The 22,291-nt window shown below is 42.1% G+C and overlaps 1 protein-coding gene across 1 annotated transcript in view; it reads left to right on the top strand.

Annotated features, from left to right (window-relative positions):
- EXOC4 (exocyst complex component 4) overlaps positions 1-22,291 on the top strand; it is a 766,053-nt gene that overhangs the window by 690,315 nt on the left and 53,447 nt on the right. Inside the window, exons 15-17 of the mRNA XM_045495680.1 lie at positions 4,075-4,216; positions 13,971-14,149; positions 17,589-17,748. Of these exons, the coding sequence (XP_045351636.1) occupies positions 4,075-4,216; positions 13,971-14,149; positions 17,589-17,748 (481 nt within the window). The remainder of the gene's footprint in view (positions 1-4,074; positions 4,217-13,970; positions 14,150-17,588; positions 17,749-22,291) is intronic.

Consider the following 22,291-nt stretch of genomic DNA (forward strand, 5'->3'; position numbering starts at 1 on the left):
AGCTCACTCAGAGAGAACATACAGAATGACAAGGAAGGGAAATGAGTAGAGAAAAAAGGCCTGGGAACACCAGCACTCGTGGGTGGGCTACAGGGAGAGGATCCAGGGAAGGAGACAATGAAAACAATGTCAGAGACGTAAAAGTACATCCAGGGGTGTAGGGTGCCACCTAAGCCAAAAGAGAACAGAAATTTAAGAAAAATTGAACGTAGCAGAGAACCTTTCTGAAATTAGGACTGAAAAGCACCCATTGGATTTGGATTTGGCAATTAGGATATCATCCGAATAACGATGTAATAATGTGGTGAAGGCAGAAGGATTATGACACATGGAAAAGTTAATAGAAGAGGCAAGACCACAGAGAAAGCACGTGTTGACGATTCCTTTGAAGCCTTAATGAGAATCTGAGGTCCTTAAGAGAGGGGTGAGGAGAGAATAGGAAGGACAAAGCAGCAGCACAAATTTGGGAGGGCTGCCGAGAACAGGAAAGAGCCAAACCAAGCACTGGCAGAGGAAGGACAAGGGGCATGGAAGGTGTTCTTGAGATGAAGATCCAGAAATTTTTTTGCGGCAACGACCCGTACTTTTGTTTCCCCATCAAAAGATGGGTTGCAGAATTGGTCCAGGATTAGATCAAGCTGCCACTGAAGAATCTGTTTGAAGGTCGTTGGGCAAATGGTGACACATGGCCTCCTCTAGCTACAAACAAGGCTCGGAATGCAAGCATTTAGGTTTCTGGAGTCTTGCAGAGTGAGCAGGGGAGAATTGGAAATATGTGTCGGTTCACCTAACCAAGCAGTGTCTGCCCTAGAGGGCAAGTGTCAGCATCCTCATATAGACCAATCAATTGAGTACAGAAAGCCACAGTTACATTGCCACAATTAGTTAGCTAGGAGTCTCAAAGATGCCTGCTTTTATACAATGGTTGTAAGAGGAATGGAATAGGACGAATGATCTGATGCGACCCCTCCCTAGTATTAGCGAAACAGCTCAAAGTGTATATTTTAATTAAATGAGCAAGTACTAACATTTTTAAAGTCTAGTATAGTGGGCTTTGCTGATATGAAGAACAATCCCCAAGATCTATAACCACATAGCCTCTAAAAGGATGTGTCCGTTTCTGTGTGTCCAGTAGCCTTCTATCTTGACGGTATCCCAAGCCAATTCCATCAGCGCTGCTTGTTTGTAGATTTCCACTGGACATTTAAGAGAGAGTTCCTTGGTTTGTGTGGTATTTGTTTGTCGTGCTCAGCAGTTTTTGGCTCAGTCTATTCCTTCCTGTTAAGAAAACTTCGCAAATTTCAGTGAGCCCTCAGGAATTCAGAGGCCAGCTTTTCAGTAGACCTCTGGGCTGTGATTTTTCATGCTCCTTTACTAAAATGTTATGTTTTTGTTGTAGATTACAGTCAAGTGAAATGCACGATGTGCTGCCTTTTTAATCTCCTTTTTACCTCACTCATTCCAAGTTTTATCTGGACTGTTTCTCTTCCATTAACTTACTCTACTTGGATTCTTTTTTTAATTTAACTTCCTTGGTGAAATTTGTCTAGAATGCCTTTGATGGAGTTTAGGAGATCGGTATAACTCTGGACCTCAAGCCGGGCGTCTGATTTCTTCGGGGTCTGATTTCTGCACCTTATCATTGGCACTTAAAGAGTTCTCAAACCACAGTAACTGACCGTCATTCGGCAGTGGAGTCCAGGGACTCAAAAGCCCTAACATGCTTTGAAGTATTAGAAAAGTGTTACTCATAGTCACTTTCATCCAGCCTGCCAAATGAAAACATTATGAAGGCAGTGATCTCACCTCGCAGTCGTACAGCATGAGCAGTGTTAACCTGAGAGAGGTGGCACCATGCCACGTGTCCATTCCTACAGATCGAGGTGGTGAGCATCTTGAACGATGCCAGGGCTGGCAGTAATGCGAAGACTATTTCACTGCATTTCCTTCTTCCTTACAGATCAGATCCCTTGGCCTGAATTTGTTTGTTTGTTTGGTTGGTTGGTTTTTGTTTAATCTTTGCCATGTATTAAAGTCTGGTTCTCCAGAGGAGATCTTGGCCTTATGAAGCTGGACTGTCTCTCTGGGTCCTTCTCTGGGCTTAGCAAAGTCCAGAAACAGATGCAGCTGTGAAAGGCTGTGACCGCAGACACCACTGTAGTCAGATGTGACTCTCTACCCTGTGAGGCAAACCCCTCCTGAGTTAGTCAGTGATGCTTTGCCAAATCTTACGTGCCCTAGATCCCAGGAGCCTTTCTTCCAAAAGATACTGCGTCCTCTGACAGAAGAATTTTCAGATGGAAAAGCAAAAAATACCAGTAACGGAATTTCAAGATGGGATTACCTTTTAAGTACCTTGTTGCTATAATTAAGCTTAAGACGCTTAACCTGCACAAGTCACATGCCAATGAATAATGATAATTGCTTATTATTTTGTATAATTTTTTTTTAATTTTTTTTTCAACGTTTTATTTATTTTTGGGACAGAGAGAGACAGAGCATGAACGGGGGAGGGGCAGAGAGAGAGGGAGACACAGAATCGGAAACAGGCTCCAGGCTCTGAGCCATCAGCCCAGAGCCTGACGCGGGGCTTGAACTCACAGACCACGAGATCGTGACCTGGCTGAAGTCGGACGCTTAACCGACTGCACCACCCAGGCGCCCCTTTTATTTGTATAATTTTAAGGGAGATTGACATGCTGTTCTTCTATGTGTCTTACCTACAATGGCCCATTTAACGCCTCCCCAAAACCCCATGTCACAAGTACTATTATCTCCATTTGACAGCGAGAAACTGAGGCAGACATAATTTAAGGATTTAGCTCTCAGTCACATAATAAGTAAGTAGTGGAGACAGGATTCAAAGCCAGTCTTGGAAACTCTAGAGAACTAAGAACTCCTCAATGAAATTGCCAAGTTAATTGCTGGTGATCTTTGAGAAACTGTGGGTAACGGGATATGCAGCAGAAGTCTAGACACAAATGTGGTTCGCACTTTTGCTGTTAAATTTTGTCAATTACTTGATAGGGATACAGAAGGTAGCTTTCTCAGATTTTCCACAAAGACCTTTTGGGGCTTTTAACTGATTATAAGCTCTGTACAAGTTAAAGTAGAATACGGCGTGCTCTGCCTAACCCCCCCAAGCAGCATAGCATCCAGAACAGGGGGGCTGATCATTCTCTCTAGAAAGGTCAGACCTACTGTAGTATTTACTACACATTTCAAGGGACAGAATGTTTTTGCTAGCAAATTATGAGAATTATAAAATAATTCAATCTGATTATTTGAGGAATACCTGAAAAACTGGGGACAGTTAGCGTGGGAGGGGAAGACTTCAGGGAAGCCAAAAGAGGGGATATCTTCAATACTTGAAGTACCAGCATATAGGGCAATGATTGCAAAGTTGGTAGGATCAGAGCCAGTGATTAGAATTGAATGGCAACAGGGGCGCCTGGGTGGCTCAGCTGGTTAAGCATCCGACTCTTGGTTTCAGCTCACGTCATGATCTCAGCAGCGTGACTTCAAGCCCCACGTCAGGCTCTGCACTGACGGCTGACAGCACAGAGCCTGCTTGGGATTCTCTGTCTCTCCCACTCTCTCTTTCACTCGCTTGTGTACACATGTGTGCATGTGCGTGCTCTCTCTCTCTCAAAGTAAACAAACTTAAAAAAAAGAAATTAACGGCAACAGATAATGGCTAGATATCGATGGTCAAATCCTTCAGAGATGAAGTAGGCTGCCTTAAAAGGTATCGAATTTTCTTTCGTAAACATTTGAGTGAGTAATACAACCAGAAGCGCAACAGCCACTTGAAGATGTACAAGGGACACAAGCAGAGACCACATGGTTGGGCCAGATGACGATTAAAGTCACTTTCAGCTCTGAGTTTCTGTTCTATAATTCTGTGAGTTGATTGCAGACGATCGGTGTTGAATCGAGTACAGAGGTAGGCTGTCCTGTCTTGGACGTCTCATGCTGCCAACACTGACATTAGCCAAATTGGTCAAAACACGATGAACAACAAAATAGTACGTCGCTTCAAACAAATCTGTGTTTTCTCCCCACTTCTTTCAGTGCTGTCTCCTGCTCAAGAGAGCCACGTGAACATGGACCTTCCCCCAGTGTCGGAGCAGATCATGCAGACTCTGAGCGAACTTGCCAAATCTTTCCAGGATATGGCTGACCGCTGCTTGCTGGTCCTACACCTGGAAGTCAGGTACGACACAGCCAAGCCTGGGGCTTTGCTCTTTGAATGCACAGTGGGTCACACATCACTTGCTGCTTTCTGGGGAGTGTCACCACAACTTTTGATTCTGAGTTTTGATGCTGTCTTTTTTTTTTTTTTTTTTTTCACACTGAACGTGATTTTTAGTGTTAATCAGTCACGGTAAAAGTTTTTCAGCATGTGCTGTATCGTCAGCGTGGTGATTCAGTGTTTGCATGGCTTGTGACCTCAGCATGATGTGGATTTGAATGTCCCTACCAGCTAACTAGTCCATCTTAAGTCAGTTAATGACCTTTACTAGTCCCGTTTTCTCATCTTAAAAATACAACAATTCCTCACTTAGAGACTTTATAAATGAAATAATAAATAATAAGTACAATGCCGGCCACAAAATAAGGGCTCAAGTGTGGTAGCTCTGCGATGATGGTAACTTTATTGTCACTGATATTTTTACCGACATACTCTGCTAATCAGTAAGGAAGTGTATGGATGCAAGAACCATGGGCCCTTCCTGCAAGAACTTAAAGCCCAGGAGGAGATTATGTTAGATAATAACTGAGGAGAAAAGTTTCAAACATCTTTGAATATGGCACCCCATATTCTTGGACTCTTTCCTTCCCCCGCAGTGTAGAACATTCTTAGGTTTGCTGGCCTCTCTTATCACAACTATGGAAATGGTAGAAAGAAAAGACTGGGAAGTTTTCTCATTCGTTTGCTCATTCAGTAAACGTTTACCGAGTGCCCTCTTTGTGCCGGGCAGTGTTCTAGAAATTGGGATACGGCAATGAAAAAAACACTCAAGGTTCCTGCTCTCATGGAGCTACATTATAATGGGGGAATATGGCCAATGAGTGAACAAAAAAGATAATTTCCGAAAAGTGCAACAAAATAAAATAGCAAAATGGAATCAAGCAATGCTAGCCAACAAAAATGTAAAGTGAGCTATATGTTCAAACCACATAGATAATTAAAATTTTCTAATAGTCACATTTGAAATAGTAGAGAGGGAAACACATAAATTATAATCTATTTTATCTAAACCAGTGTATCACAAATATTATCATTTCAGCATATAACTAACCTGAAAATTATTGATGAGCTATTTTGCCTTTTTGTGTACTAAGCCTTTTAAATTTGCATATTTTACACTTACAGCACCTTGACATTCAGACTGGTCACATTTCAAGTGCTTGATAGCCACACGTGGCTAGTGCTGTCATACTGGACAGTGCAGAGAGTAGCTGGGTTTGACTACAAAGGGGGATTGGCTTTTTTGTTTTTTTGTTTTTTAATAGTGTGGTCAGAGAAAATTGACAGGATAACAAGAAGGAGCCATCTGTACAAAGCCCTAGGAGAAAAGAATTTCAGACAGAGAGGGCAGCACTCCAAGGTCCTGAGAAAATCGAACTTGGCAGTGCTGAGGAATGGAGAGGGGTCCAGTATAACCATAGCCCTATGACCAAGGAGGTGGGAGGAGTGGAAGGGATACATAAAGAGGCGGGCTGGAGCCTGACCATGTGTGGTCACCAAGCCTGGCACATTATAGCGACCCTCAGACCAAGTAAATTGTTCAGATTTTATGTTAAGTGCATTAAGAAGTCATAGAAGGGTTGTAGACAAGGGACAGAACTTGATTCATTCATTCACTCTTTCATCCATTTACCTTTTTTAAAGTTTTTATTTATTTATTTTGAGAGAGACAGCAACAGTATGAGCAGGGAAGAGGCAGAGAGAGAGGCAGAGAGAGAATCCCAAGCAGGCTCTGGGCTGCTAGCTGTGGAGCCCAACGTGGGACTCGAACTCACAAACCATGAGATCATGGCCTGAGCCAAAACCAAGAATCAGACTCTTAACCGACTGAGCCACCAAGGCGCCCTCCCCCCGCATTTATGTTTTTAAAAGAGCACCTTAACTGTTGTTTGGAAAAGGGATGATAGGAAGAAATATGAATGGAAGCATAGCGACCATTGAGACCAGTTACGAGCACCAGAGTAACAGGTGGAGGTGTGCCAAGGGTTGGTTTGAGATACATCCCAAAGGTAGAGCTGATGAAATGTGTTGATCAACTGGATCGGGCGCAGGGGCTGGTGGCCGTGAAAGAGGGGACTCAAGGAAAACCACCAGCTTTGGGGTGAGCGTAATTATGTGGATGCCAGGGCCATTAACTAACTGAGGTGAGAAAGTCTGAAGGGAGGAGAAAGGTTGAGAGAGGGGTGGAAGCCAAGACTTCCGTCTTGGAAACGTTCCGTTTGAGATGCTTCCTAGACCTCTAGGTAGCAATGTCAGATAGTTGGATAGAGACTTTTGGGACTTCAGGATCAGAAAACTCAAGATCAGAAACTATATACATTACATCAGAAAGGGTAATACATTTTCTTCTATATTACTATGAGACATTATTAAAGTTTATGGAGTATTTTGCTTTCTCGTTTGGAGTCTTTACTATATTAAGTTTTTAAAAATGTAAACAGACTCCCTCTCTCCCTCCTTCGCTCATGCTCTGTCTCTCTCTCTCAAAAATGAATAAATGTTTTTTAAAAAAATGGGGGGAGGGGGTGCCTGGGTGGCTCAGTCGGTTGGGAGTCCGACTTCAGCTCAGGTCATGATCTTGCAGTCCGTGAGTTCGAGCCCTGCATCGGGCCCTGTGCTGACAGCTCGGAGCCTGGAGCCTGCTTCAGATTCTGTGACTCCCTCTCTCTGTCCCTCCCTCACTCATGCTCTGTCTCTCTCACTCTCAAATATGAATAAATGTTTAAAAAAAAATGTAAATAGGATTTTGGTTCACATGTTTGGACTCCAGTTAGAACTTGGATACCTTTAGGGTGCTGGGTGGCTCAGTTGGTTAAGCGTCCCACTTCGACTCAGGTCATGATCTCATGGTTCGTGGGTTCGAGCCCTGCATCAGGCTCTGTGCTGACAGCTTGGAGCCTGGAGCCTGCTTCGGATTCATGTGTCTCCCTCTCTCTCTGCTCCTCCCCCACATCTCCCTCTTTCTCTGCTCCTCCCCCACTCACGCTCTGTCTCTCTCTCTCTCAAAAATAAATAAACATTAAAAAAAAAGAAGAACTTGGATATCTTCAGGTGTGCTCAGGCAAAGCCAAATTGATAATGTATTGTGGATGTCATTTCTTTTGTATGCCTCGTGCTTTTTTCATTCTTCATTATCTTGTCCAGTGAGTTACTTCTTAATTGCTTATGAGCACCTTGTGAGTGGAGTAAGAGAAGCATTGCAGATTTGAAATGTTTTACCCAGCATTATTTCCAATTTTGTTTCTCACTTGCAGCTGTCCAGAAAGAAAGGCTCTTCCTCTGTGTTTTCTGACTTGTTTTACGATAGTTTGTAGATTTGTTTTCTATTTATTTACAGGCTGACAGTGAAATAAATCGGGTGGTTTCTATGAATAGATAAATGCAATAGACAAAACAAAAACCAAAACAGAAAACAGTAACATTCTTATGCCTCTGTCACCCGGGTTGCACAGAAAAGCAAGGGAACATCAAATTAATTACTATCACAGCTCCTGGAATTTTTGCTAGTGATTGTGTTGGGAGCACAGCGTCTTCCACATTCAGAATTAGCTGCTTGTCCTATAGTTAATTCCAAGTGGGAGATTTTCAACACATTTGAGGAAGTCTTTTAAATCCTCAACCTCTAGTCTGTCCTTTTTATTTTGGTACATCATGACAGTAGTATTCTTAATGCTGAACATATTTTAGTCATTATTTGTTAACTCTACAAGAAACTGCCCATTGCTCTATCTCCTTCAACATTCGTTTAAAAACAGAAAAAGGTCATTGTAAGAATGAAGAACAAAAAGGACCGAGTTTTAGAGTCCTGGATGCGGAATTCTCTTTCCTCGACTTTCACTCAGAGCGCTAAACATGTTTATTTTCTCAAAGTTAAACTCCTTCATCTTATAACATGGTTTCAGCATTCAGGTTGCTTTCTTACGAATGTGCTCCATATTGTCTTTGTCCCTTTGAAAGTATGGTAGATGACACTAGGCAGAAAGCTCCATGGATGGCTCAGATGATGAATGTGGACACACTTCATTCATTCCTTGTCACAGGAATGTGCATTTTTGTGTGCATCTGCTTAAACGGTTGATGACACTGTATCAATAGGCCGTACATATAGGATCGGTACACGGTCCTATAATAATGCTGAAATAAGGAGACTGCTGAGCGCTATGGATATCCACAGCACGTGACCGTGGAAGAGACTCTCGGCTCCCAGAAGGCAGGAATCAGGTGTGCCTTGTTCATTCCTGTGGCCCCAGAACCTGGAACAGTCCTGCTACATAATAGGTGCTCAATAAAAAACCTGAATGCTTCTTGCAAATTAGCTGGTTTGAAATCAAGCCTCGATAAAATAAGTGCTATTTCTCCAACCAAAACCTGTTGCCCTTTCAAGAAAATGAATTGGTTTGGAGACTCTGTTTTCACTCTATGCTGTCTAAGAAGTACAGAGATGCATGGCCAGCATCACCCTTGTCACCAGAATCTGCTAGCGTTTGTTTTGCTCCCATCCTGCCATACAAGAGAATTAGAACTCAGGAGCTGGTGCAATGAAGAAGTGCCTGGGTAGGTACTGTCTCTGGTACTTTTACCCCAGAAGCCACTGAAATAAGATAGCACCACAGAAATTGACAGGGAAAAAAAAGCATGGAAAATGCTAGCGAGAAGTCCAGAACAATTTCAAACGCCCAAGTGTGTCTTTTTCACCAAATGTTTTTTATATCCGTAGCCCGTATTTTTCTGTAACATGTTCAAGTTCAAGCCAGAAAGTGCTCTCAAATCCAGTAGGTTCTGCATTTAAGGACCCGTCCAAAGAGCATTTGACATTTTACCTGCGTCCCTTTCGGTCACATTTAACCAATAATCAGCCCCTTTCCACAGTTTGAAGCCTAAGGCAAATGACACCCCCAAGAAATGAAAGACATGGTGAGACCGTTTAAAATTGTTGAGGTGGTGTTTTTTTTTTTTTTCCTGTTTGAACTTTAGAAGAAGAAAATTAAGTTGCCATTTGAGTCCAAGATGCCAAGAATGTCACCTTTATCGGCTGATTTCTCTCACCATCGGGAGGGCTCTAAGTGGGTTCAACAGCAACCGCCTGTCACTGTTGGGATCCTGAGCGTGCACTTTCTGAAAATCAACCACCCTGCTGTGTCATCAGCAATATTTGCAGAAAACCTTAATGCCAAGGTCGTGTTAAGGTCAGCAACAACATGCCAGAATCCAAAGAAAACACTTTTTGAATTTGACATTGGCCAGCGACTGTTTTCTTTTTCACCTCTAATCACTGGGGGAGAGGAAGATCGTACCTTAAAGCCGTCTTACTTCTCTCTTCTGCCACTCACTTCAGGATCTTAGAAGCGCTCACCTCCAATTCAGGAGAATGTCCCAAGCAGGCTCTCTCCTTTCAGTTGCTCCCATTCTTCACCATCAGCCCACCCGTTATACTGTGCTAGAGTGATCTTGCCAAAGCTTGTATCTGATTATATCATTCCACCTCTTAAAATCCTAAGGCTCCCACCTCCTAAGGCTCCCTAGAAGCCATTCTCGGATGAAGCCCAGAATCCTTAGATGGTCTCCAAAGCTGAATGACCTACCCGTGTCCCCAGGCTCACCTCATGCCCCTGTCTCCATATGTGATCTCTGCATACCAAAAGGAACCACTTGTCATTCCTCAAAACCAACCTTCATTCACACCCTCATGCCTTTTTGTCCAGAGTCTTCCCTTGCTAGAGTTATGTCGTCTGTAATTTACTGTAAAAATACCTTAGCACTGATGGCTTGATCTTATTTTCAGCTAAGAGCTGCTCAGTTTAAATGTCGACCACAGTAGCCATCAATTTCCCTAGTCATGAATCCCACCCCAGATTGGTCAACTTTCATTCTATCAGAAGGGTCACCTTCCGGAGGGCACTGCAACCACTGCAGTTACTGGTAACTTGATTAACACTATACACCTTGCCAATTAGCAGATGAATGCCAGTATAAATTTTTGTTGGCGAAATTAGTCATTAGTTGATGCAGCTGTTAGATCATCACTGATAATGAAAATGAACTGATAGTCAAGATACTTAGATTCCCCTGCCTGAGCAGGTTATAAGAATACATCACATCCTATACAAAATTATAAAACCTAAAACTATAAAACTTCTAGAAGAAAACATAGGGAAAGAAATTCTGTGACTTTGTTTAGGCCAAGATTTATTACATAGGACCCGAAAAACACCATCCAAAAAGAAAAAAATGATAAATTGAAGTCCATCAAAATTGAAAACCATTCTTTTTTTTTTTTTTTTTTAATTTTTTTTTAACGTTTATTTTTGAGACAGAGAGAGACAGAGCATGAACGGGGGAGGGTCAGAGAGAGGGAGACACAGAATCTGAAACAGGCTCCAGGCTCTGAGCTGCCAGCACAGACCCCGACGTGGGGCTCGAACTCACGGACCGCGAGATCACGACCTGAGCGGAAGTCAGCCGCTTAACCGACTGAGCCACCCAGGCGCCCCGAAAACCATTCTTAAAAAGACATCACTAAAATGAAAAGACAAGCCAAAGAGTGAGATAAAATATTTGTAAAATGCATATCTAATAAAGGAGTTGTATCCAGAACATATAAAGAACACCCAAAACAACCCATTAAAAAAGTTGGGCAAGAATTATGAGCACAAAGGTATATGGATAGCAGACAAGCACATGAAAATATGCCCAACATCATTAGTCATTAGGAAACTGAAAATTTAAAATCACAGTGAGATATCACTGTACACATCTATTAGAATGTGGTTTATTAATTTTTTTTTAAACTAACAAACACTGAAGGCTTTATGCTAAGTGAACTAAGTGTGACAAAGACAAATACTGCATGGTGGCACTTATATGCAGAATTGAAAAAAAAAAAAAGTCAAAGTCATAGAAACAGAATAGGAAAGTTGTGGCTGGGATTGGGGGAAATAGAGGTTGGTAAAGGTACAAACCTTTAGCTATAAGGTTTGAATAAGGCCCGAGAATCTAATTTAAAACATGGTGACTATGGTTGATGACACTGTATTGTATAATTGAAATTTGTTAAGATGCTAAAAGTAGAACTTAAATGTTCTCATGGTTAAAAAAAAAAAAAAAAAAAAAAAAAAGAATAAATATGTGATGGACATGTTCATTAACCAGACTGGGGAAAAGCCTTCCACAAGGAATGTGTATATCAAATCATGATGTGTACTTACAACGTCTCACAGTATTATAGATCAGTTATACCTCAGTAAAGCTCAAATCTTTTTAAAAACTGGTGACAGTAGGTGCTGGTGCGGATGCTCAGCATCTGGAACTCTCGTATACTGCTGGTAGGAAAGCGAAATGGCATACATAGCACCTTTGGAAAATAGTTTGGCAGTTTCTTTTTTTTTTTTTTTTTAATTTTTTTTTTTAACGTTTATTTATTTTTGAGACAGAGAGAGAGAGAGAGAGCATGAGCAGGGGAGGGGCAGAGAGAGAGGGAGACACAGGATGTGAAACAGGCTCCAGGCTCTGAGCGGTCAGCACAGAGCCCGACGCGGGGCTCGAACTCACAGACGGCGAGATCATGACCTGAGCCGAAGTCGGACGCTTAACCGACCGAGCCACCCAGGCGCCCCAGTTTGCCAGTTTCTTATAAAATTAAAATATACTTGTCTACGTGACCCAGCGATTCCACTTCTAGTACTTACCCATTGGAAATGAAAATTTGTATTTGCCCAAAATCCCATACCTGAAGCAGCTTTTCGTGGTATCACCCCAGAGTAGAAACAGTCCAGATGTCAACGGGCGAATGGTTAAATTGTGGTACCTCCACACGGTGGAGATCTGCTCAGCAGTCACAAGGAATGAACAATAAAGTGGATAAATCACAGATGCCTCAGGCTGACCACAAGAAGCCAAACTCCGAAAGCTACATACTCTATGATTCCATTTATATGGCACTCTGGACAAGACAGAACTACAGGAAGGAAGCATAGATAGGTCAGTGGTTGCCAGAGCCTTGGAGTATGGGTAGGGGTTGACTGCAGAGGGGCTCACGGGAATTCTAGGAGTGATGCTGTTGTTATATTACTTGATCATAGTGGCGATTGTACAGCTGTGTAGATTTGTCAAAACTACACTACAAAATACACTAAAAAGGGTGATTTTTTTTACTGTTGATACATTATTTCTCAGTAAACCTGACTTTAAAAAAGAAAGATGAAAGCCAAGCCTAAAGATCCAGCATTGGGGATAAGGCCCAAGGCTTTTGCAGCCATTTGTTTAGGAGTATTTCCTATTACTTAGTGCAGACTATAAGGGTACCAGAATTTTGACTCTGAACCTCCCGTGGTACGATCAGACAGAGCACCTAAAACAATAATTAGGACTTCACTGAGCTTATAGGACAGACGGTTTGAACTGTGCCTGCCAACGGATGGAAGGTTTTGGTTCTGGTTTTTTAAGAAACGCCTATTTGTGTGCTAGAATTATTTGGAGCGAAACCTGCTTTCGTTACAGCTTAACACAAAGGTTATGGAGTGGCCAGTCTTGACCCATCTCAGACTTCTTTGGCAGTTACCAGTAACTACCAAAAAGACCCTAAGAACTGTGCATGGTCAGAGTGATCAGGCCATGTCAACAGAGGAATGCCCTCCTTCCTCAAGCTCATTCAGATCATCTTTCTTACTTAAGTATCACTTCCTGTTGTGAACTTTTCCTGACTCTCCATGGCGGGTTTCCATGGCACGTGGATACATGTGCTTCTGAGTGAGACACTGCCTTCTTTTGGTCTCTGTCTCTCTCTTTTTTTTTTTTTTTTTCTCAGTCTGCCCGACTAGGCTAGGGAGTGTTTAAGGGCATAAATCATGTCGCACATTCCCAAGGCCGAGCACAATTTTATTTTTAAATAAGTAAGTTTATTTTGGTGTTTTACTTAAGTAATAGATGAATAATAATAAATATGATAGTAGCAATGATAGCCAACACTTACTATGCACTTGCTTTGTGCCAGGCCTGTGCTGTATGCTTTATGTTCACCAGCTCCTCCGAGCACCTTATGAGGTAGGTGTGGGCATCATCTAGACAAGGAAACCGAGAAAGTAACTTGCCCAGAATCACACAGCTAGAACATGTTGGAATTGGGAATTGAAACCAAAGTAGTCTCATTCCAAAGCCTGCTCTTTAGAGCTGTGTGACCTCTGTGTCTCATTTTCACTATAGTAATATCCATTGAAAGATATAATGCTTTTCACAGTATGTGTATAATCCAGTCTTTGAAAGGACTCTTAGGGGTGCCTGGGTGGCTCAATTGGTTAAGCTTCCGACTTCGGCTCAGGTCGTGATCTCGCAGTTCAAGAGTTTGAGCCCCGCATCGGGCTCTGTGCTGACAGCTTGGAGCCTGGAGCCTGCTTCCGATTCTGTGCCTCCCTGTCTCTAGCCCTCTCCCGCTCACCCACTGCCTGCCAAAAATAAACTTCTTTTTTTTTTTAAAGGAATTTTAGAGTTCATTTACTCCTCATCCCCAGTGTTTGGATTAAGCAAGTGAGGATCACGGAAGCTGACCTTGCTCAAGATCTCTCACTTACTAGGTGGCTTTCCAGTGAATGAGCGGAGGAGTACATAAATATTTACAGAGCCACAGCTGCTTTAAGTGTTTGGGTGTTCTGTCACAAGAAGATTATTGTTTTCATCAAGAAAATGTGTTACTAACTGCTCTCTCCATCCTTGCCTCTCTTAGGGTTCACTGTTTCCATTATCTCATCCCCCTTGCAAAGGAGGGGAACTATGCCATTGTCGCTAATGTGGAAAGTATGGATTATGACCCTCTGGTGGTCAAGCTCAACAAAGACATCAGCGCCATTGAAGAGGCCATGAGTGCCAGCCTTCAGCAGCATAAGTTCCAATATATATTTGAAGGTCAGCCCCTGCCTTTGCCCTTGGGATCTGGGGAGGAAGGAAGGGTGAAGGGTTTTTTGTGTGTGTCTCTCTACTTTTGAAGTTCAAAACTTGTAGTTGTTTGGGGTTTTTTCCTTTTCTTTTCTTTTTGGATTAAAGCTGCCATACCTAGTTTCTCTGTGTATGGATAGGTAGACAACAATATGGCTGCCATCTGCTCCCGGTTGATAAGATTTAATCCAACATAAGGCAGATAGATGGCAGTCTGGCTGCCTCCCTGACATGTCACTCATAAGAATTGGGTAAATATGTAGAGTGGGCCGTGAGACCCACTCAAGAGGAGTTCATAAAAGGAAAAGAAACAAGATGCCTGGGTGGCTCAGTTGGCTAAGCATCTGACTCTTGATTTCAGCTTGAGCATGATCTTACAGGTTTGTGGGGTCGAGCCCCACAACGCAGAGCCAATTTGGGATTCCCTCTCTCCTCTCTCCCTGCCCTTCTCCCATGTGTGCATACATGTGCGTGCTCTCTCTCAAATTAAAAATAAATAAATAAAAATTAAAAAGCTTTAAAAAAAAAAGGAAAAGAAACACGTATACAATGAGAAGAGGACTCTGAAAGATCTGTCATTGGCGAAGATTATCAGTGAAAGGGCAAGGTTTTTCTCAAAGAATGCCCTGTTGTCTGAAGAGACCAGAAACCTCTGATCAGCAGAGATTTTAGAAAGGCTGCATCCATGAATGCCTTGGGGCAGGCCAGCAAGGAAAGGTATGAAAGACAGTTCCATCTAAAGGCATTCACCTTCAACATTTCAAAATATGTGACGCCAGCCAAATAAGTTTTCATGCTGGAGTCCCCCACTAGGGACCCCTTTTGGGACTTCAAACTATATTCCCTTCTTTCTTGTTTTGGTTTATTTGTATGTAGGCCTGGGTGCCAAAAGTATCTACGAGGTCTCTCAAAATTAAACCAGTGTTATTTCAAATAATTAAGAAGGTACACCATGCAAATAATCGTGGAACCCAGAGACAGGAAAGAAATGCTGGGCCATTGCTCACTTTAGAAAACGGTTATGTTCCAGCACATTTGGACCCCGAAACTAAAAATCTTACTTTCCCACTAAATTGTATCATAAAGATGGAGGTATGTTCTGAGAGGAAACTATCCCTAAAAGACTTAAGCCAAAAAGTCTAAGTGATTAAAAGGTGAGCTGTTCCTTGCATGGTGCTGACACTCCAAGGGCCACAGCGGTGCCCATCGGAGAAGTCACTCCTCACTCGCTGCACAGTTTCCTTCTTGCTCTTGACCGGGGCTCTTCTAAGCCCTATCTATCAACATTTGCAGTTCCCAGACTTTCTCTCTCATTTTTCCCAGCCATTTCTTAACATCTAATACTGATGAGTAGCGACATCTTCTTGAAATATGAGCATAACACACTGATGTAGAATGGGGTTTAAGAAACCATAAATTGGAGACCTTCTGTTTAAAAAGCTATTTCTCCGTGACACCACTTTCCAAATCGAAAAGGTGTAATACGGAATTTCCCAAGGGGTAGAGCGTGGGGGTGACAGGATCCCAGTCTTCTTTGGTGTGACAGAAAAAAGTATGTTACCACAGGTATTATATGAAATTGCCATGGACACCTAGGTGGCTCAGTCAGTTAAGCATCCGACTTTGGCTAAGGTCATGATCTCACAGATCATGAGTTCAAGCCCTGTGTCGGGTTCTGTGCTGACAGCTCAGAGCCTGGAGCCTGCTTCAGATCCTGTGTCTCCCTCTATTCCTGCCCCTCCCCTGCTTGCACTCTGTCTCTCTCTCTCTCTCTCTCTCTCTCTCTCTCTCTCAAAAATAAGCAGAGAGGGAGGGAGGCAAACTATAAGAGACTCTTAAATACTGAGAACAAACTAAGGGTTGATGGGGGGTGGGGGAGAGGGGCATTGAGGAGGGCACCTGTTGGGATGACCACTGGGTGTTGTATGAAAGCCAATTTGACAATACATTATATTTAATAAAACAAAATTAATTAAAATAAATAAACATTTAAAAAAATTCTTAATTTGAAATTACCAGTATACAGTGGTAATGTAAAGCAGACAACCTCTAATAGGTTTTATTTTTAATTATTATTACGATCTATTATACATATTTATTAATATAAATTTGCGTATTTAATATATTGATTATTATTTGCTATTCTCTATACACACTGCACCACCCCCCCTCCCCCATTGCCTACACTCAGGGCAAACTGCATTTTACCATGGTGGAATAAAATTATGCCTGAAGTTACGGGCTCAGTAAAATCACACCAAAACGTGACTTACAGAGATTTTTCACATCAATCGGTTGTCTGGCTTTACATGTAAAATCCATGTGTGTGTTTCTTTTTCTTTGAGTAAAAAGCCTTTTGCTTCACTTTCAAATGGTAACACCTACAAGTGAGTTCGTGGTCTGGAAGCAGCGCTGGATGAGGGGAGCTGAAGCAAGAGAGAATGTTCCTCCTCTCCTTTTTGACCTTCATCCTAAACGAGGAAACTCATTTTGTAGATAGTGGGAGTCGTTGAACCTGAAGAGGTGCCCTGAGCTCCCATCTGAACCTTCACCACAGAGGAACTCTGCCTTCAGAAGGGGAAGATAACAAAAATAGTAGACGGCTTGTAACAAGCCGGACTAGCTTTAGAGTTCTAGCGAAAGCTTTGACAAATGGCAACCCACATGCATCAATTTCTTATTCTATTTTTGCCTTATTAGGTTCCAAATCAACTTTTGAGCCAAAAGTACACCCCTGGCTTTTTTTGTGGGAGGAAGAGGAAAGCAAACAATCATTGTATTTACATGTGTTCATCTCTGCTTCCAAAACCACTTTGCAGAAAAATGAGTCCCACTGCTCTTGAGTAGTTTATAACAACCTGGCATATTTTCTTTTTTTTTTTTTAACTTTTTAATGTTTTTATTTTATTTTTGAGAGAGAAAGAGTGTGTGTGAGAAAGGAATGGGGGGTAGAGAGAGAGGGAGACACAAAATCTGAAGCAGGCTCCAGGCTCTGAGCTGTCAGCACAGAGCCCGGCACGGGGCTCGAACTCAAGAACCGCGAGATCATGACTTGAGCCGAAGTCGGACACTTAACCGACTGAGCCACTCAGGCACCCCTAACCTGGCATATTTTCTAAGCCCCTGGTATGATAGCTTACGATATATATGGCAGTGCTGGAGCTATGGATTTACCAGGTTATGTTACATAAAGCTTCTCCATATCTAACTATTAGGACAATATTTAAATACTCTGGAACAAGTGTAAGATCAGTGGGCACAACAACCCTCACAGGTATGTTTTCTTTGGTCGTTTAAATTTGTGGAGGATGACAAGAGAGAAATCCTTCCATATTCATGTGTGAGTTCATGCAGGGTGGCACTAATCTATCTTCTCTTTTCCCTCCACTGACGTGTGCTGGCCCCTCAGGCCTGGGTCACCTGATCTCCTGCATCCTCATTAATGGTGCCCAGTACTTCAGGCGCATCAGCGAGTCCGGCATCAAGAAGATGTGTAGAAACATTTTTGTCCTTCAGCAGAATTTGACCAACATCACCATGTCGCGGGAGGCAGACCTGGATTTTGCAAGGTAGGAGGAAAGATTGGGCGAAGTCCTTGTACCAAAGCCAAGATCCCATTGCCCGTAAAAATCATTTAGAAAAATGGATTCTCGGTACTGCAAAAGTTAATTAAAAAAAAAAAAAAAAAAAAAAAAACAGTGAAATAATTAGATGTTCTTTAGTCTTAGAGAAGGTAATTCGATACAATTCTGTTGGATGCTTAACCTCACTTAGGCAGGTAGTTTTCCCTGTTGTCTGTGCTAAGCTCTTACTACAAAACTTCAGTAACTTTTTTCTTTTATGAAAGTAATATTTGCTCACTGCCTAAGATCTGTGACATAAAATACAAAAAATAAAATAAACATTACTCCTAAGACTTTCATCCAGAGGCTTTGACATTGGGCGTTATTTCTCCTGGCTTTTGTGCCTGTGCTAAGTATACAAGTGCATGTTCATACTATGCGTGCATGCAATTTCTCTTTTTACAAAATTGGAACTATGTTAATGTAATTTCATATTTGCTTAACTGCATTTCCCCGTATCAGTACTATTCTTTGAAAACAGTGTTTTACGTATATAAAAATAATATATAAAATGTATAACATACAGACTATGTGTTAATCAACTGTTTATGTTCTCAGTAAGGCTTCTGGTCAGCAGTAGGCTGTTAGTAGTTAAGTTTTCTGGCGGGGAGTCAGAAGTTATACGCAGATTTGTGACTGCGTAGGAGGTTGGCGCCCCTACCTTCCCACACTGTTCAAGGGTCGGCGGTATCACGTTTAATACCTGAACACTTACTCCACGGCATAAATTAGGCATTATTTAATCATTTGCAAATTTTTTAAGCATTAGGATTTTTTCCCCTTTTTTCTCTCATTATAAGTAACAAGGGTTGAGTGTATGTGTCCATGACTCTTTTTCCTCATCTGTTCTCTCTTCCCAGTTGAAACGCGTCTTCTCTTCTCACGTTCGTTGTGGGGGCTCATCGTCAACCATGCCCACCCTTCATGTCCTTGAAGGCTCTTCTTTTAAATCGCACTCTTCCTTTCTCTGCCCTAGGTTTGCTGATCTCAGTTTTTAATGTTTCTTTATAATGCACTTTTTCAAATTTAAGAGGTGATTTTATTCTCTCTTCGTGTGGTCTCAACACTGGCTCTCCCTTACTTAAATCATCAGACCTTTGGAGCTTCAGTGAAAGTGAAAACAGTTTTGCAGAGGATGAATGATTATCGTACCGTGGTGCATTACTGATGTTTGTACCTTGGTGAATTATTCCACAAACTCCCTTATGGCTAGAAAGTCATTTGTTTGTAATAGCGCAGAGTTCTCCTGCCTAACGTTTAGTACTTCTGTGCCATTTCACTTGACTTTTGGATTCCTCGAGAAGTTCTAGAAAATTTGAAACAAGTCTGAAGACATTTCAAAGGATGATGAAATATTACATTACTTTGACAGGTATTAAGACATATGTGCTAGGATCTTTGTGTGGAAAGCATATAACCATATATCTTCATTTTTAACTTTTCTTCTCCAATCTATCACTCCCATTTGTTCCATTGCCACCTGTTCCTCTGCTTCTCTGTCCTCCTCCTGTCTTGTTCTTCCTTCTTGCGTGTGTGTGTGTGTGTGTGTGTGTGTGTTCATTAAATTCCCTATTTTAGGCTAAATTTGGTAGAAAGCCTTCCTTGCTCAGATTAGGGAAACCAGGTGTGACTGAATACTGCATTTATTTGGTCGCTCTTATGGGGAATGATCTCATTATTGAATTAGTCTATTCATAATAACATTGACAAGGGGAAGTTAAGTACATGGAGGCCTGAGGGATACAGCAAAGCATTACTAATTCTCTGAGGAATATAATTCTTAAATTCAATCATCCTTTTTTAAATGATTTTTTTTTTTTTATTTAGCTGAAATAAGTAAATTAGCACAGTTTTTGGCAGACAGCATGGGGCCTGAACGCATACTCAAAAAACTAGCATCTGAATAATGAAATGCTGACTGGGCAGTATTGAGGTTGGCATCAGTGGGCTGTGTGCCAGCAAAGCGTTTCTTCAGGAAAAAACTGAACGGCAACCAAGCCGTGCCTTTTACAGTTGGATTTATGAATGATGTCCGAAGAAATGGGCGTGAGCGGAAATGTGACCACTTGGGAGAGGTACTGCTACTGTTACTCTCTACTCCCCACGGAGTATGAAAGGAAATAGGCAGCTTAAGTATGTAGCATTGGATGAGTCTGTCCTTTTGATCCTGGCTCAGAAGACCTCTCCTTATGAGACTTGAATGTTCCAAGAGACCGCGACTGTTCCTGTCTGTTTTCTCAGTGCCCGGACCAGAGTAAGTGCCCATCACGTGTACTGGATGAATGGATAGGTATCCAAATCAAGGCTTTTGGGGAGGGGGGGGGGGCCTGGCAAAGGGCTTGGATAATGGCAAAGTTTAGTTTTAGTTTAGTCTTTAATGCCCTGAAAGTTTTAACCAGCTGACATAGGTCAATGTTCTTAGAAGCTCATACGGAGCAGTATCTCCCTTGCAGGTCTTTCCTTGTAGAGCAGAAAGCATTTCCAAAAGCAACAGTCTATCTCCACTCTTCCTAGTCTGTTTCACCCTCATTTTCTCTTGCTCACATACACACATGCATACATAGATGCACTTTATAGCCTTATTTTTTTTCATTCCTGTTTTTGGTAGGGACGGGTTTTGTGAAATGGGCTCCATCAATTCTACTGAATTTGAAGCTATGTAAAATAAATATAACAGCGATACCAAAATAGCCAGAAATAAGAGACGGCAACAGTGTGCCTCAGCATTCCTTAAGCAATGTCTAATCAAGCATGGACAGCATCTCTATTTCCAGCAAATCTCTATAGGAATGTTATCTTCTAACACAGTAATTAATCACTAGTTGCCAATGTGTCAGAAAACTTACTTAACGAGAAGTTGCAAAGCCTCTTGTAGTTTTTTTTCACCTCCACAGCCTTCCTGGCCGGTGGAAAATAGAACGCCCTTTCTGTAATAAAGAGAGCTCTGGAGTGATTCCATTTGTGTTGATTCTTCTACTTGCGGTATTGTTGTCTGTCTTTTTTATACACACCTTTACTCTAATCTCCAATAAGAAGATAAATCTTGGGTGAGCAAAGGATTATATAGGTTATCCTATATAATCACCAGAATTACAGAGAAGCCCTGTCCCCTATGATAATGATCTCTGCTATGGCTCTGACCCTTTTGACCCCACTCTAAATTTTCAGACTCAAGAAGTTACTTTGTCCTGGAAAATTGCTACAGATTAACTAGGAAATGGAAGGGCTTTACGGGTGTGCTTTTTAGTTCCTTTCATCAGAAACGATCTTACCCTGAGCTGCCATGCACTTCCCAAAACTGAGTCACTGAAACAACCTAGCAGTCCAGGCACTGTGTATCGGGAGACGTCTGAATGAGTGGGCCCTCAAGTCCCCAAGGTGGATCTGGCAATCTTCACAGTTTAAGTGAACCCATTATTCAAAAAGATGACCCCAGAGGTTTCTTCCTGGTTCTTCCCTCTGTGCTACGGTGAAAAATCAGGCATGGGAAGGGGACTAGAGTATGCCAGGGTGTAATGAAGGTAACCCACAATTTTAGAGTGGCCACAGAAGCCCTTAATGATACGGTAACATTTGAGGAAAGACCTAAACGAAGACCGGGAGCAAGCCATGTGGATACCTCGGGAGAAAACATACCAGAAAAAGAGGTATGAGAGGAAAGAACCAGAGAGAGGAGTATGACTGGCATTTAAAGAACAGCAGAAAGGCCAGTATGTATGGCTAAAGTGAATGAGCAACAGGAAGAAGAAGAAATGACGTCAAAGGTTTAAGAATCTGAGATCTTGAAGACTGTTGCAATACCATTGGGCTCTACTTTGAGGGAGGTAGGAAACTGTCAGATGGTGTGGAACAGAAGACTGCCATAACGTGACTTAGGTTGTAAAAGACTCACTCTGGCCGCTATGTTGCAAATAGACAATTGGGGAGGGGAGGTTGCAGGCAAGGGCAAAGGCAGAAGGAGCTGTTAGGAAACTATCGCATGAACCTACATGAAAGATGGTGGTGATTCAGACCAAGATGGTAGCAGTGCAGAGGATGAGAAGTGGTCAGATTAGGATGTATTTTAAAAGGAGAGCTGATAGGATTTGCTGAGAGATTGGAAGCAAGCCAGTGACTCCAAGGTTTTTGTTCTGAGCAATTCAAAGGTTGGCATTTTGATTTACCGAAGCAAAAATGAGCCATACGGTGGGAAAGGCAGATTGAGTTTGGGGAGGTAGCAATGGGGCAGATAAGAAGGGGGTATCGACAGCTTGGGTTTGGAAGTACTAAGTCTGAGGTGCACGTTAGACATGTGAATAGAGATAATGAAGAGAAAGCTGAATATACCAATCTGAATTCAGGAAAGAGGGCTGGGCGGGAAAAAGGAGCCCGGGAATCATCAGCTTGTAGATGGGATTTAAAAATAAATAAATAAGTAGAGCCATGAGATGGCATGAGACACCAGATCTTACTGAGAACACAGGCAGACCGAAAAGAGAAGCCATCCAAG

The sequence above is a fragment of the Leopardus geoffroyi genome, chromosome A2 (assembly GCF_018350155.1).
Source record: "Leopardus geoffroyi isolate Oge1 chromosome A2, O.geoffroyi_Oge1_pat1.0, whole genome shotgun sequence".
Lineage (NCBI taxonomy): Eukaryota > Metazoa > Chordata > Mammalia > Carnivora > Felidae > Leopardus > Leopardus geoffroyi.